Below are 17836 nucleotides of genomic sequence, written 5' to 3' on the forward strand. Positions count from 1 at the left end.
ATCTGTGAAGCATCTCATAACATGGATGAAACTGGAGGACATTATGCTGAGTGAAATAAGTCAATCACAAAAGGACAAATATTTGTATGAGACCTCTGTAGAAACTCATGAAAAAGTTTACACACAAAGATTAACAATCTTTGTTGGTTAACGAGGGATGGGAGTGGGGGGGAACTAAACAGACAATAGATAAGTGGTAACTTTGGTGAAAGGTAAGACAGTACACAATACTGGGGAAGCCAGCACAATTTGTACAAGGAAAAGTTATGGAAGCTCCATAGACACGTCTAACCCCCCTGAGGGACTGAAGTGCTGGGCGGAAGGCTGTGGGGACCATGGTCTCGGGGAACATATAGCTCAATTGGTATAACATAGTTTATAAAAGACAATGTTCTACATTCTACCCTGGCGAGTAGCGTCTGGGGTCTTAAAAGCCTGTGAGCAGCCATCTAAGACACTCCCCTGGTCTCACCCCTTCAGCAGCAAGGGAGAATGAAGTAAACAAGATACAAGGAAAAGATCACTTCAAAGGACTAATGGACCACAACTACCACGGCCTCCACCAGACTGAGTCCAGTACAACTAGATGGTGCCCGACTACCACCGACTGCTCTGACCAGGATCACAACAGAGGGTCACGGACAGAGCTGGAGAAAAATGTAGAACAAAATTCTAACTCACAAAAAAAGACCAGACTCACTGACCTGACAGAGCCTGGAGAAACCCCAAGAGTGTGGCCCCCGGATACCCTTTTAGCTCAGTAATGAAGTCACTCCCGAGGTTCACCCTTCAGCCAAAGATTAGACAGCCCCATAAAACAAAATGAGACTAATGGGGCACAAAAGTCCAGGGATAATGACTAGAAGGCAGGAGGGGACAGGAAAGCTGATAATAGGGAACCCAAGGTTGAGAAGGGACAGTGTTGACATGTCATGGGGCTGTTAACCATTGTCATAAAACAATGTGTACTGTCTAATGAGAAACTATTTGTTCTGTAAACCTCTTAAAGTACAAGAAACAAATAATAAAAGTCCTCACAAGGCATCTAACCTGACCACTACCGTATACATGAACCCCTCTGCCACACCCCCATCTAAGTGGTCACACAGGCTCTGCACAAACCCCAATCCTTTTTTTAAAAATTCTTTTTAAATTCACTGTTCTAGAAGCATTCTGTTAAATGGCTTATTATCTTTCAAAGCCAAGATGCTTTAAATACAATGTGCAGCCTTAAAAACAGTTATGGATCGAATTGTATCCCCCAAAAATACGTATTGTAAATCCTAACCTCTATGTCTGTGTTAGGGTCGCTAAATGAGTCAAATCGAATCCCAGCACCTAACAACATGCCTGTGGCTATAAGCCTATTTGAGAACGGGCTGTCTCTGTCATGTTGATGAGGCAGGGTTAGTGTAGGGTGTGTCCTGAGCCAGTCTCTTAAAAGAGAGAAAAGATTAAGCAAGCAGAGATGGGGGAGGACAGACGCTACACAACATGGAGATCTCCGAGGAAACAGAAGCTGAAGACACAAGGACCTTCCCCCAGAGCTGACAGAGAGAGAAAGCCTTCCCCTAGAGCCAGCACCCTGATTTCGGACTTTTAGCCTCCTAAACTGTGAGAAAATAAATTTGTTTGTATAAAGCCACCCACTTGTGGTATTTCTGTCATAGCAGCACTAGATAACTAAGACAAAAGCCTAAATCCTAACTATACTATCTAGTCAAAGAACTGTGGGGGCTTAAAAACAACATTAACAGTTGATGTGATTACTCTGTGCCAAGACTTCGTCAGGTGCTTTACACACAATTTCTCCTTTAATCCTCTTAACAATGGGTATTCGCTAGCTCTAGAATTTTAAGGTTCAAAAAGAAAACTAAGATTTACCAAACTCATACCCGTCGTGATGTTATAAACCCCCATTCACCATGTTCTCCCGGCTTATCTTCCAGGCTCAGAAGCACCAACTCTCCCATCTGTCCTATACAGCATGACATCCATACCTTCAACACTTGCACATTCTTCACAGAATGTTTACGAAGCATGAGTTCTGTACAGGGGGCTATGTGGTTCTTTAGAAAGAGCTTTCTTCCTTAAGGAGCTTATGGTCTAGTAGAATAGTCTTCTGGAAATACTCTACATGTGCCATAGGTACAAGGATGTTCAGTGATTATAAACTCTCTAGCCCAGTCACAAGTAGGAAGCACTGGGTTAAAAGGCATGAGGTAGCTCTAGATGTGGAAACACAGTACAGCAACAATCTATTTTGCATGCGTACGGACAAAACAGTCCTCAAACTCCCTGTGCACACGTGAGTACATGCAAAGCCAGGGTCTGGGAGGACACACATCCCCCCAGGTATGTGACTATCTACTGGAGAGGCGAGCTGGACTGGGGGAAAGAATGGTGTGAAGAGATGGGTATGAGTTATCTTAAGAATGTATAAAATCTACTTTTCTCTTAACATCTTTAAAGGTGTCTTTTGAACTTTTCAGTGGTAAACACAGAAAACCAGGGCTGTCAACCTGACAAATCTGGCTGAGGGATTAACAAGCACAGTTGTTTTTAAGCAGTTTTCCAAACTGAGAAGCCTAAAGTTCACAGTCTCAATTGTCAACTTCTTATTAAGAAGGAAAGAGATGGAAAGTGGGATAGAATGAAGTCCTGTTACTGTGATGACAACTGTTCTCGTACAACAACCACTACAGGAAAAATAAACAATTTCCAGGTCATCATTTCTTCCCCATTCAAAACCAAAGTAGCTTTACCGAGTCTCATGAGACATTAAAATATGTATATGTGTATAACCTAGATTACTTCTTTACTTTATAACAGAAAACTATTAATGAAAAAATTGGCATTGCTTTTTAGCTACTACAACTGCTGTGGTTCGCTTTTGTGTGGCCTTTCTTACCACAGTCTTGTAACTCCCTCCCAAGTAGATTGGGCGGGACTGTGCAAATAAGGTAATTATGCCCACCAAAGGGATTGGTCAGTTTTGCCATTCCACTAGGCTTAAAATGAGCCATCCCAGAGGCAGAAAGAAGATCTCACCACCACCAAGAAAGAAAAGCCAAGAGCGGAGCCCGTCTTTTGGACCCAGGGTCCCTGCCCTGAGAAGCTCCTGGAACCAGGAGCCGGGGGGGCGGCTGTAACAATGAAGAGGGCAAGAAACGGTAAGAGAGACTGGCAGGAGATGGTGGTGGGCTGGGGAGCAAGAAAACAGTGTCTCTGGACAAAAGGCTTGCTGATGGAGTAGGGTGCCTCTGGGTACTCGATGGAACTAGGTTTGCCGACCTACGTAGCTAGAGCTGAGAGCCTTTGGGTCCAGGCTTACTGGCAGAGTGGAGTGCCTTTGGGCACTTATTGGCAGAGCTAAAAGAACTTTGTAACACTTGCCCGAGTAGGGCAGAGGCCGGGCCGAGGGGCCAGAGAAAGGGATGCCTGTGGGCACGGCTGGGAAGAGACTGTCCCAATGGAAGAACTGTATCCTGAGTGTTCCTGAACCTGAATTGTAATTCCTGTTACTGTAATTCCTGTTACTTCCCTAATAAACCCCACAATCCTGAGTACTGTCTTTGAGTTCTGTGTGGCCACTGCAATGAATTATTGAACCCAGCAGAGAAGTAGAGACTGCCATGGGAGGGACAGTTGGCATCAGAATTGGTAAAGATGGCAGACAGAGGAGGAGGCATGTCTGACCTCCACCTCACAGGAATTAGCCTTGGGCTGCTGATTTTGATTCTCCTTCCTCCTTGTGAAGTTAGAGGTCAGACTGGCCATTTCACAACTGCATTTCTCAGACTGCTGAAAGTGTTAGGTGTTCAAATAAGTTTGGGAAACATGACAGAACCAAACCAGAGAGTCACAACAGTTATTAGCACATCAAAGGTCCTGCAAAGTTCGGTAACAATGAAATAAATTTTAACTTTGTTTAGCCTTCAGCACAGAACACCTTTTTTGGCAGCATATTCGGAATACCAGTTGTGAAACACTAAGCTATCAATTTTCTGGGCCTGTTTAGCTTTCTAAGCTTTCCTTTCTAAACTGCAAGCTGTTTTGCAAATCTAGGTTGGTATCACAAGGCCAAAGGGCTCATTCATCACAGTGCTGGGCTGAGAAGCCTCTCTTAGCACCTTTATACATCATGTAAAACTTTATTTTACCCTTGCTGACTTGAGTAAGAAACACTTTAGAAGAATTATGACCAACGAATGGATTTACCTCCTGCTTCTAACTGAACTCCTGGAGTCAAGTGAAGAAATTCTGGTTCCATGCTTACTCGGCTGCCAGAGATAAAACCCACCACAAATTCAGAATGCTCCTTGGCCATTCTAACCTAAATGGAATGTAACAGGACAGATTACAAGACAGTGGTTAATCACACAGAGTAATAAATAATTCTACAAGCAAATAATCTACTCTATTAACTAGCCAGAAACTTGGCTGTTTTATAGATGCCTTTTCTCATTTCACATTATGCGTGAACTCACTGTACCTGAAATAGGTCAGCTTAGAAACAAACCTACAGCCTCGCTTCATTAACACCCTGAGATGATCTTTTCCTATCCCACCTCCCAATTAACCATGCCCTAAAAACATTCAAAATCCTCTATTACGTGCAACTAAAATCGAGATGCTGCAATTACTTATTTGTAATAATGCCTGGCGACTCATCTATTTCCAACAAGGATCTGAGGTGAGTACTCTCGGGATGCTTTGAGTTGGAATCAATTCAACGGCAATGGATTTTTTTTTTTTTTCTGGTTTACTCTAGGATACATTATAATGGTATGAAACCACATTCAAGACTTCCAGCCTTACTTACACAGGGTACTGCGTATCCAAGGGCAGCCACCAGATGAAACCAGCTGTGTTCAAGAGCTAAAGAAATCCTTCGCCTCTACCACTTTCCCTCTTCTTTAACACTCTGTCTCCTCAATTTCTATACCATCGTCTCATATTTAGAAAAGTTTCTCTAGAAAGCCTGCCTGGCTTTCTGATCTGGCTCTGTCCTGGGACTCATATTGTTCCATTCTTGCCACTAAGTACTACCACCTATAAACAAATGCAGTCTTGTCCTTAAGCCAGGTAAGCAGATGTTTTCTTTGACTAAACATGTGTGTCTCCGGGTTTCTCTCTTGGAGAGCGATTCAAATCCTTTAAGTGTGCACTACAAGATATAAAACGCTATTAGCTATCAGGGAACTCTAGCCTCCTGTATTAACATACTGTCACACAGACAATGGATTTTTTTTTGGCGGAGGTTCCAAAGACCCTAGATGAAGACGCTTCCCTCCCCTGTAACATGCAGCCTAGCAGCCCTGGCCTTCTCTCACCCAGTCGGCCACTCACCGCTGCTTTAGTGTAGCTCCCAGTGGCTAAGGAGCCAGCGGAGCTCATTTCTGCAATTAGCAGGCAACCCCGATGCAAAGGCAGGCCCACCTCTCTCAGGCCTTTCACAACTCCTGGGCCTGGCACCACGTGAGCATTTACTAGATCTGCCCAGGAAGCTATTTTAAAGACACCACCTAAGAAGAAGGAGAAGAAAAGATATTTGCTAATTTTCAACAAAAACATTTGATATCTTGCACAACCAACCACCTGCAATATGAAATAATCTACTAGGAATATGTTAATGAAGTAGTCCAACACTTGAAGAACTTTAGTGATCAGCAGACCTATGCTTCTGTGAAAAATTCATCTGTCCACCAGGTAGCTGGTTGTGAGATCACAATCAGAAAAAACTTGCAAAACTTCTGCATTTATCAGCAATACTGATAAGACTGTTTTTTCTTGCAGGCTGAAGCTTGTGACCTCCAATAAAGCTCATGCAATTAGAAATGGACTCCAGTGAAGATGGTATTTTTCAGAGATCAAAGACATCAACACTCTGATATTCCTCTGAAGAGGACAAATTGCAGTAACCTTAACCAAAAACTATATCCAAACCTGCAGAAAAGTATGTATGACTTTTATGTCAGTCAATACACTAAGTAACGTGTTGGTCGGACATCTTAAGCTGTGAAGAATGTCAAATACAGACAAATCTATCCTAAAGAAATAGCTTAAAAATATGCACATGTTCCTTAAAAAAAAAAAAAAGTTATTTCAAAGATGCTGATGATAAATGTTAAACAACATAATAGGATGTTTACTGTAAGGTTAAGTGAAAAAAGCATTTGTCTGTGTCTGCGTGTATATAAAATCACATCTGTGCAAAAGCATAGACGTTTCTACAGAAGAATGGGTAACAGAACTAAGCATTTTTTCCCAAACAACACATGGTCTACCTTGAGTCCTTATCTGACACGAGAAAAAAGTAAATTTTCTTTTGGGGACAAAGAAAAAAAAATGTCTATCAAAAGATCTTTTCCTCTTGAATATGAATCTTATCATTTTATACTGATTTTTCCTTGTTTCTGTATCTTAAAATATTCAGAACTCACAAGTGTTCTGCCAGGGCCAACAATGTTGTTCTGGCCTGCCCAGAATCCATGACCTCCTTTTCTGGTACCAAAGCAAAAACCATAGGGAAACGACCTCTCTCCAATCTCAGTTCCAGAAGTTTTAATACAGTTAATAACCTCCCATTTCCAGGGGTGGGGCATACAACCCATGCCAGCTAATGAAGGTGAATGGTTTGGGGGCAGCACATGGAGTGCACCTACCTGAGAAAAATCAACAGAGAAGAAAGCAGAGCTGAGAGATGGAGAAAAAGCAAGTCCAGAAGACATCACTCGAGCTCCTGGATCCAACCATGCTTGAAAGCCTGTTCTATAGTTGGACTTTCAGTTATGTGAGCCAAGGCATTTCCTTTTTCCTTCAGCCAGTTTAAACTGGGTTTCTGATTCTCATAGATTCCTGAATACTACACTTACCTTCATACTGCCTTTTTACTGTATTTCCAATATCTGCAAATTTCCGGTCTTCAAATATTAAGAACTCATGACGTTTTGCCAGAGTTGTCAACTCCTTCATTACATCCAGAGTAAAATCATTCAAAGTATCTACATGAGTCTTGAGCATGCAGATGCTGGGTCCTAAAGCATCTGCTAGCTGCAACAGCTCGCTGGCCTCTGAAACATCAGCAGACAGACAGAGATTGGTCTCCTTCTTTTGCATAAGCCTGAGAAGCTTCGATGCAACTGTGTGGATCCTGGGCAGCTCTGCCCGGGCACCAAAGCTGAGTTCTCCGGGTGCTTTCGTTACAGAAGAGAGAGAACTATTAGGATTAGCAGCCACAAAAACATTCTCCTGAATAAATTTCTTCACTCTCCTGACCATCTCAGCATCAATTTTTTTCTGCTGCTCAAGAATCTCCAGCATTTTGGACAATGTACACACTGAGTGGAGATGAATCCCGTGTGCCTCCAACATTTCCTTGCCTCCCTGCTCTCTGTCCAGCAGCACTATGGCATCCGTGACCTTCAAGCCCTCCTTCTGAAGAACCTCAACAGTTTCCAAAACACTAGATCCACTGGTAATGACATCTTCAATAATCAAACAGGTTTCACCTGGATTAACGGCGCCTTCTACAAGACGCTTCGTACCTAGAAAAGAAAAAAAATTCTGTTGGTTCCAATTTTTTTTTTTTAAACAAAGTATTTTTAGTATTTAAATATAAATTTATATGTTCTATGCAAATACATTATATTAGTATGTAAATATGCAATATAAAATATATATTGATATGCCAACTCAAGATTTATCTCACATTATAAATGTGGCATGTACTTATGAAGAGATGGATGATCTAAATCTTATTTTCTGATCATCTATTTTGGAGCTACTTTATCTACCGTCTTCATTGTGCCACGATCACTGTTTTGTTTAGTGTCTCTGTATCCCAAAATTATCAGTTACATATACAGAATATTTACAGTAAAACTAGCAAATTGTTTTGCAATGCAGATAAACAGGCTTAACTGTGTTTTATCATCAAATTTTCAAATACAGGTTTTTTTTCTTTTAAAGCAAGATCACCTAGAGCAAGGAAAGTTATGAAACATCAGAATAACTCACTAGCATCAAAGAAATCATTCCTTCTTCCATTAACAAGATCAGCCAAACAACTGGCTTTTCAAGGATCAAAATTCAGGAGGAAAAATATTTAGCAACCATTTAGTCCCACCACTACAATCTGACAAACTGTATAATGTAATGTGACTAAATATACTCCCCCACCTCAACCTGCATTACAGACCAAAACTTTTTCAGATACACTACAGAGTGTAAATACTCAGGCTGTGGATGTCATGCTCATTTTTTTTTTTATAGACTCATTTTTGAAAAATGTATTTTCCACTACCAAATTTGTTTTATTTTGCAACAGATAGAGGATTGGTGGGCACTCTGTCTTCTTTTGGAGCTTTAGCACAGATACCATCCTTTTCCTGTTCTCTTTCCCATTCCTTTTCTCTTAATCCTTTTCTTCCTCTAGAATTGGCAAGTTTAACCAAATCAGCTTGAATGAGAACACAAGACTGTGAGTATGTACAGGTATATTTAAAAACTGAATGATTTCACTCTAGAAACATCTTTTAAGACATACAAAAAGGAAATATAAATAATAGCTTCCTTATGGGCAGGAATTCATGTAGATAATGAATTTTGTTAGCTCAAAAAAATCTAACACTGTCTTCAAGCAACAACCACTCAACTGTTTTTATTAATAATGGACAATTTCAAACAAACAAAAGTAGACAAAATAGTATAACAAACATCCATAAATACAGCACCTCACCTCTTAACAACGCATACCTGCTGCTGTTGGGTCAATCCCGACTCATCTTGACCCTTATTTTGTCTACACCCCCTACTCCCTCTCTGCCCTTTTAATTTTTAGAAGCAAATCCCAAACATCTTTTGATTTTATCATAAAAAATTTGAGAAAGCACCTGTAAAAGATGACTGTTTTAAAAAAAAAAGTAACATTATCACACTAACAAAACAAAAACCCTATTAATTCCTTAGTATCATCCAGTATGCGGTTAGTTCCAATATTTTTAGATTGATTTGGTTTTACAAAAGCCTACATGCATAAAACACCCACCTGATAACCTACTGCCCATGGATCCATAAAAAAATATTTAGAATTCCTTATGGTGCTTATATTGCCTTATGAGAGTAATTTTATTCACATCACTCTCCAAGCAGTTTAAGTACTCCTAGAACAAATTCTGCTGATGAGGGAAGGGCTAGAAAAACATTGGGGTTTCACAGATATGGTGAAAAAACACATATATACCCTGTAAGTCCTCTCAAAAGGAGCCCTGGTGGCAGAGTGGTTAAGTACCCAGCTGCTAACCAAAAGGCCAGCAGTTGAACCCACCAGCAGCTCCACGGGAGAAAGATGTGGCTTCTGCTTCTGTAAAGATTTACAGCCTTGGAAACCCTTTGGGGCAGTTCTAGGCAGCTCTATAGGGTCATTAAGAGTTGGAATCTACTGGACAGCAATGGGTTAAGTCCTCCCAAAGCACCTCTTTTTATTACCTAAAGAATATAAAGCATTTTGCCTGGAGACTCTAAAAGGAAGAAAGAATTTTAACAAATCCCACAGGAGATAACAACCTAATGAGTTCATGAAGAACAGTCAAGATAACGCTTGTAAAACATCACTGCCAAGAAGAAGAAAAAAGTCTGACAGTATCAACTTAACGCTTATGCTATTTTTACTTTACCATAATCCTTGCTTTCTTTCCTTCTAATAAGCATTGGAATTTGGTTGGTGGAACAGATAACTGTAGCCATGGGCAAAGCTGTGTAAGGCACTCCACACACGGTGTCAAAACTGATCTCGGCATTTTGGGCAGTTTGGAATAAAATTTCTGCAACCTGAAAAAAAAAAAGAACATATATCTATTATTACAACTGTTTTAAATAGTGTTTAAATCATTAGGAGAAACAATAGAACGTTAGAGATAGTAATATTCCAGTGGGGGGTAGTCCCATACCTGATAGGAAAACTACAAATGTCTTTTTAAAGTAACTCTTCCTTAAATCACCGTTTACAAATGTAAATATACAAATGTGAGAATGTTCGACTCAAGGTTTGCTTTGAGGGCGACATGAGATGTACTGGAGAAGATCATGATGACAGAGAGTAAGGACTCCCCAGCTTCCCACAGTAATGGTAATCGATTATATATTATACTTTGAGTAGCTAAACCTTTCTATAAATCTGCCAGTTATGTTTTCTGCATGAAAGATGCCTTCAATTAAGTTTCATAAGAATAGAGCCTATTGTGTGAAGTATTATTTTATAGTCTCCTTTTCCACATAAACTTACAAAAACCCACTGCCATCGAGTCGATTCCAACTCCTAGCGACCCCATAAGACAGAGCAGAACTGCCCCACAGGGTTTCCACGGAGCAGCTGGTGGATTCCAACTGCCGACCTTTTTGTTAGCAGTTGAGTTGTTAACCACCGCGCCACTGGGGCTCCTTTGTGAACTAGACCAGGGGTCTTCAAAATTTGTTCCTGTACTATTCTGACTCACCGTGACCTTACTTACAACAGAACAAAACGATGCTCAGTGCTGCATCTTCCTGAGATCGCCAGCATTTTTGAGTCTATGACTGCAACTATTTTGTCAATCCATCTCACCAAAGGTCCCCTACGCTCTCACTGGCCCTCTACTTTACCAAACATGATCTATACCCCTCCAGCATTTGTTCCCATCTGATGACGTGTCCAAGGCAAGCAAATCAGACAATGTTCTGTTGTGATCCATAAGGTTTTCAATGGCTAATTTTCAGAAGCAGATGGCCAGGAAATTCTTCCTCATCTGTCTTGGTCTGGAAGCTCCACAAAACCTGCCCACCATTAGTGACCCTGCTGGTATTTAAAATACACATGGCATAGCTTCCAGCATCACGGCAACCCGCAAACCACCACGATACAACACAATGTGGTGGCAGGCAACTGTTACATCAAATGCTATAGTGATGCAATACCCACCATTTCCACGAAAACAAAACTATGAAAGTGCTGGACTATGAAAGTTAGAAACTGAGTTTCCCTACTCTTGCAAAACACATGTCCAAGCCCATCCGGTAAAAACACAGGCTACTCTCTAGGTCCACAAGAACGAAATACGCCCCTGGTCTCTGTGCTCCTGAAACATACTCACCAGACCGACAGTCGGGTCTGCCACCCTGCTTGGCTCTTTCGCTCTCATTTACAGTCCAATTCCTGTGACTCCCCCCCTCCCCCATCTCTTGGTCCCCTTTCCCCGGCTGGCACCTGACTCAGAAGCCGTGGTCGAGAAACGATGCCCCGCAGATCGATGTAGACGGGGGAGGAGAGCCCACTTTTCAGCACGAAGTTCCCAAACTTGAAAGCCTGCACGTCGTACAGTCCCGTGACCAATGGCCCCAACAAGGCACCGGTGGCCGCCATTGTCGCGCGCTCACTGTTGGTTCCGAACTCCAACGCGCGCCTAGCCGCCGACGCACCGGTGACGTCCCCCAGGAAGCTCCGCCTCTTCCGCCCTGTTTTCCGGCGGCTTCGCGGACTGGCATCGCTGGGAGCCGCGTCCCCAGGTGGGGAGAGTTGGGTGACTGTAGCTAACCGTGCTCCAGGGTTTGTACTTCTGTTCATTTTCACTGGGTAGGATCCATGGAGTTTAAGGCTCCGAATAGTTAGATTGATTATAGGATCATGAAGTTTAGCCACTCCAGAGTTTGTAAAACTCCTGACCATATTAATATAGCTTAACTTCCAGTTGAGTAGTGATTTAGAAAATAATATTGGAGTTATTATTCCCTGTCCTTGAGCATACAGAATGTGACTCAGCTGGAGCTGGGCTCACAAGGACTCACGAGGACACATCAACTGGGCCCTGCGGTATAAAGACAATAGCTATAATAATCTTGGAAAACATCTTTTAGGGAAACTCTCACCTAAAGCCCATCAAACAGAACACAAAAGACTTTCCACTCTTATCTTTCTCTATTAGCATTTAGTGAACAGAAATTTGTTGGACCAATGAAGGCCCTCCTGACTCTCGTTACTGAAACCTGTACCAATGACTTAAGAAAGACAATTCAAAATGTAGGATCACAGTTTCTAGCCAATCTGTGTAAAGACTAAGCTTTCAGTGGTTTTGTCCATTTGTAATGTTAATATATACTGATGGCTCTGTAACTGTTCCTGGGACTCTGGCAGACATGGCCGTGGCAGCATGCTTGTCCGTTTTCCCACTCTTACCTATTCTGTAATATTCTTTGGACTCGGGCAGACATGGCTCTAGCAGCATGCTTGTCTGTTTTCGTACTTTTGTCTGTTCTGTGATATTTCCTTGGATTCGGGCAGACATTCTAGCTCTGGCAGCATGTTCTTCCGCTTCACACTTTTGTCCTTTTGAATATATGCCAAATAAAACTTTCTTTTTACTTTACTAAACTTTGTGATGTTTTTCCCCTACAACAGTAGTTCTCTTAATGACTTCTATTCCTTGGCCTTCTTGGTTGCCATCCAATCCATTCCTACTCATAGCGACCCCATGTGTGCAGAGTTGAACTGCTCCAACAGGGTTTTCCAGGCTGTGATCTTTTGGAAGTAGATGGCCAGGCCTGCTCCTCAGGTACCTCTGGGTGGGTTCCAACTCCTATTCCTTGGCCTAGCATATAGTTATTGGCCACCACTTTTCCAGATAGAATATAAGTTACTGAAGACAGGGACCTTTGCTCAATTCTTTTAATACCTTCATAGCATCTGGCACATGACAATTTAATAGCAGTTTGCACATAGAACTATTACAGTGCTTATCAGGTAATTGTGCATTACTCCTTCCACTGGCACTACGCGTGGAGTCCCTAGAGGAGGACCTGTGTTTATTTCCGGTAGAGTATCTCAAGTGTTTGGTACATGATAGGTGTACAGTAGATGAGAAGGAAGAGAGGGGAGTCGAGGAGGATGAATTTATTGATATCAGGATAATCAGGAGGGTAATCTTTCTAACCAATCTGAAAATCCAGGCATATTTGGTCTTTACAAATAAATCTCTTAAATTTGGAGAAATTTTCCATTACATATAGAAGATAATACTTTAATCTACAGGATTCTAATTCACCACACGGACTCTGATTTCATTTCTACACTGGTTTTCTTTCTTTGAGGAGATTGTGCTGACCAGCCACTGTGAAGAGCTCCTGCTTTTGACAGTTGTTTCTCATTACAACTATATGCAGTAAAATCTGGATGAAATAGAAGCCAAACGTTAAAACATTTTTGTCCGTGATGACGAAGTGAGTTCATCAGAACACTTCTATCTCTAACACTTTGGCCAATGGACAATGTACTATGAATCAGTTTCATTTGCCTTTGGGTGGCACAAGCTGACTCAAGCCTGATCAGGTCTGCATAGGCTAACTCAGACTCCTGGAGTCCACACTACGGTGCATCAACTTTCTAGATCTAGCCCAAATGACCTGCCAACTTTCTAACAACAGTACCACATTGAGGCAGGCAGCCTCAGAGCCCAATCCTTCTAAGAGACACCTGCTCTGGCTTATCTTCCTACACCGAGCAGGATAAGCTGCACTTTATTTTGAGATTGTCCTTGATAAGATAACCACAGAACGGGCCATAGATGGCCTCAATCCGCCTGAGTGGAGACTTAACATACTAATGAAAGAAAATCCACCCCTTGCTCCATCCTGGTGAATCAAACCCTTGTCTAGAGAAAATGCATGGTCATCCCCAAGCCCTGAGCACCTGCATGAAGGTTGATCCTGAATTTTCATGATGAATTTGCATTTCCTTGTCTGCCCTCTGTAAAAGCCCACCTCCCCTAAGCTGCCTGTGAGCAGTCTTGGAGGCAACAGCCCCAAATGCATCTTTCCTTGTACAATGAAATAAAGGCGTCTTTCTGATCTCCCACCTCGGCCTCTTGTTTATTGACTGTAACAAGTCACGCCGAGCAAAACCTGGGATTTTCATCCAGTGACAACATGAACACCAGAATGAAGTCAACAACCCACTTGAGACTTCCTCAGTATTTCTGGATAGAAATAGAATACTTCTCCAGGGTATAAAATTGTTGCTTGCTTTCTAAAACGCTGGGTAAAAAGTTGTATAATAATGTGATATTTTCAGCTCCCATATATTTGGAGGAGGAGAGAAAAAGATTATCTTTTCTTCAAAGGTTTTAATTAGGAAACAACAAGCAAATAATGACCAGAAATAGTATCTTTAGTGTAGTATATTTATAGGAATGCATAACATGTGAGATGTACATTTTGAAGAGTCATCCATAACTTACAACATTTACTGTAGTCATAACAAGACAGCAGGTCATCACTTTACAACATTACACATGTGATTTTGACTTACAAATAAAATATTTACAGCCTACGTTTACAAAATGACATTGTGTGCATACAAAATGAACAACCGCAGAAAAATTAAAAAATCATAAAACAACCAAAAAACCCAGAAGATACACTTAAGGCAGACCAGCAAGACACTGAAATAATTAAGGCTGTGGAATTCTTCTGCACCTTGAAAATATAGAGCTATTTATCAATACTGTGGCGTGGTTTTAAATTGATTGTTACAAGCCTGATGGATGCATGTATTCATATGTATATGTGTAATGGTCCCTACGGGGAAACCTGTCCATTTATGGATAAGGCCGTTTATCTGTATGGCCAGAGAAGCCCACCCGAACTCTCAGAAGACTTTGCGGGTCACTCAAAACCAGCAAATGCCAATGCAGTTTGCAAACCAAACTATTAATAATTCAAATATGAAGATACTTCTGACTCCACGTAAATAGAATAAACTAACCGGTAGAACTGAGAGCTGCATTATAATGTTTCCGGCTTTGTTAGTTTGGTTTTGTGGACTTCAAAAGACAGCAAATTAGTTCCTAAAAGAGTAGAATTTATCACAACACAAATCAACCCCAATGGTTTCGTATGCCCTAAATGGTTTTCCAGTTGAAAACTTGACCCATCTCGGCTGTCTGCAAATGGATATGAGCAATAACATATACATACATATTATACACTATATACATGTACAGATGTACACATATCCATCTTTTCCAACAGTTTGCACTTTGATCACTCCCGTTCTCTGAATAGGATCTCATTCTGAAGAATATGTTTAGTTTATTCACAGTCTTCACATTTGTCCTACTGCTTTTACTCACCTTCCCCATAGAGTAGGCTGAAGTTTGGCAGAAACAGAAGTAAAAGCACCAGCGTCAAAAAATCAAACAGATGACAGATATGGCTTCAGTTACTAAGAGAAGATGTTTGTTTTGTCAACTTCAAATTCATAACCACAGTCTCTGAGGTCACAGTAACAGTCCCCATAATGGATTCATTTCTTAATAGAAGTCAGGCATCGATGGAATTCCTATGTTAGCTATTCCTGGGCTAACAAATTAGCTTGGTTATATGAAGCCTCAGGAGTTGGGATTCCAAGAGTTGTTATTTGCACTTTTTCCACCACCCTTCCTTTTCTTGGCTATCCTTACTATCCCAAATAACAGGTGTTCAACTAAACCAAAAGGATAAACTTGATCATCGGAATACAAACTAAGTCTGACCACATTTTAGAATCTCCCAGCAAATGGGCTGACAGGAAAATACAATAGCCTGTGAGCATGGATTTCAGGTTTTCTGTAAATGTCCCTTGAAGATGAAAAGTTATCTTATAGAATGACTGCTTTATCCTCTCCTCTAACTTCTATATATATTGAAAATGAGGAAGAAATTCCTTTCATAGGAAATATGGTCTTATGATATTTCTGTGTTCTACTATTTCTGTAAATTTCTCACGAGTAACATTACCTATTAAAAATGTCTAGTGCTATGCACAGATTTCTGCCCCTTTTAACCCTCTAGAGTTAATGTAAGAACTGAGACTCTTATAGTTTTTAGAAAATAACATAGTAGCTTCCCTATTGTTTTGGAGAAGCACGTGTGAACTCTATCTTATCACTCCCCCCCCCCGCCCCGTTTAATCATTCATTTCCAAATGATCCCTAGATTTTAAATAATTAAGAAAATTTATAATGCAGCTTTACAAATAAATCCACTGAAAGCTTACATACTGTGTTTTCCTAACCCAGACTCCATAGAGATGCTACCCACGAGAGAAAGGAATGAGGTCCACATTCCTCATCACTGGTCCAGGATAATTCATCGGCCCCCATGAATAAGAAAGTGGTGAGTTTGCACTTTTGCCCTACTACAAAGACTACTTATGTTCGAAATATTTCCTCTTATCAAATGCATGGGACAAAGTTTTAGTTAATACACAGAAAAAACCACTCTTTAGTTTCTAACGAGTTTGTTCCCTCATATTCTCCAAAACCTAAATCACCATGCTCTTCCAAATAGGCAAGAAAAAAATAATGACTAACTGATGGGCACTAAATCACTGAGGCTATGGGAAAGCAAACATGTTACTCCTGAAAGGCCTAAGCATCTAAAAGAAAGATCCAAGGTTTTCCCGCCAAAAATCAACAGTTCAACTCACTTTGCATTTCATTTGTGCAGTTAATTTGCCCCTTATAACAGATGGCCGTGAGACTGAAGAAACGAGTTGTGGTATCAGAAGATATTTTTCTCTCATATCTGCCCTCCCAGTGTGGAAATTTGCTGTTTGGGTTCTACTCTGTCAATTTTTCCCAGGCATACAGCCTGAGAAGAGAGAGTAGTGGTTGCTTTGGAGGGCATCTTACTTTTCATGTTTGCCGTAAGAAATATTGGGGAAAACAGTTATATTGTATGACTTCATCAGCTCTCCTAACCCTTTTCTGTAGACAAGCTTTTAAATGATCAAAATTACAGGCTAAGACCATATACCATTTAGACAACAAGCACCTCGTACCTCCAATTAAAAGCCATTTACAGAATTTAAATCTCATGAGTTTGCAAATGGTATCTAAAGATGTGAATATTGAAAACCTGGAATGTTCAAAGTTACTATCAATAAAATTCTCAGCACTGGCAGTGTGTAGCACTTAAAAAAAAAAGTATTTATAGACATCTCAACTAAGGTATTTTCCCAACATTCCTATGAGATTAATGTCTTCCCTCCTTCCCCGCAGTTCCCATTTTACCAATGGGGACATTTGGGGCAGAAAAAACAGACTTACTTTCTGTAACAAAGGACGAATCAGGAATAGCTGAGGTTGAAACTCAAGAATTCCTGGCTTCACCCTATATTCAGATGTTTCATTTAAAAGACATTATTTAAAAAAGGAATAAATGCTGAAAGGTCAGTAAATCTAAATACAATGAACTTCTTTATCTCCCATCCTCCTCTCTGAAAGGCACTACTATTTATAAAGGCTTTGTGAACCACAAAGCAGTGAAGTCAGCTTCCTCTTCTGCTTCCTCCACTCCCCTTTAGATTGTTTATGGCTGTGAGACCTGAAGGACACCTCCAACATTACCAATTTCTTTCTTAATTTTTCCCACATTTAGCTCTAAGTGGATATAAATCTACTTAATTTGGAAAAAAATGTAAAAGATGCAATAAATTATTGTACTTTTTAATTAATATGGGTTGTCCCTGATCTTTTCCTTCTTTATACATCCCATCCTTACCAAAAATGAAACAAACAAAAAACCTATGCAATGAATATAAGCCAAGCAAGAAACTTGTGACTTTGACCAACATATATTTTTCCCATTTCAACTGGAAATTTACTCCTTCTCGGCTGCTAACCAAAAAGGTTGGCAGTTCGAATCCACCAGCTGCTCCTTGGAAACCCAATGGGACAGTTCTACTCTGTCCTTAGGGTTCCTATGAGTCGGAATTGACTCGATGGCAATGGTTTTTTCTTTTGTACTCCTAGATAAATTTTGA

At 40.7% G+C, this 17836-nt stretch overlaps 1 protein-coding gene across 2 annotated transcripts in view; it reads right to left on the minus strand.

The window, feature by feature from the left end:
• Nucleotides 1-11481, minus strand: part of UMPS (uridine monophosphate synthetase) — a 17758-nt gene extending 6277 nt beyond the window's left edge. The window contains exons 1-5 of one of the 2 annotated variants that reach the window (XM_004373612.2): nt 11246-11481; nt 9681-9834; nt 6879-7550; nt 5353-5528; nt 4222-4336 (exon numbers count right to left, since the gene is read on the minus strand). In XM_004373612.2, coding sequence (XP_004373669.1) covers nt 4222-4336; nt 5353-5528; nt 6879-7550; nt 9681-9834; nt 11246-11401 — 1273 coding nt within the window. In that variant the 5' untranslated portion in view covers nt 11402-11481. The other variant, XM_023728786.1, reaches the window with a different exon arrangement.
• Nucleotides 11482-17836: the final 6355 nt, after the last annotated feature.

Source organism: Trichechus manatus, unplaced genomic scaffold, assembly GCF_000243295.1.
Source record: "Trichechus manatus latirostris isolate Lorelei unplaced genomic scaffold, TriManLat1.0 scaffold00026, whole genome shotgun sequence".
Classification (NCBI taxonomy): Eukaryota; Metazoa; Chordata; class Mammalia; order Sirenia; family Trichechidae; genus Trichechus; species Trichechus manatus.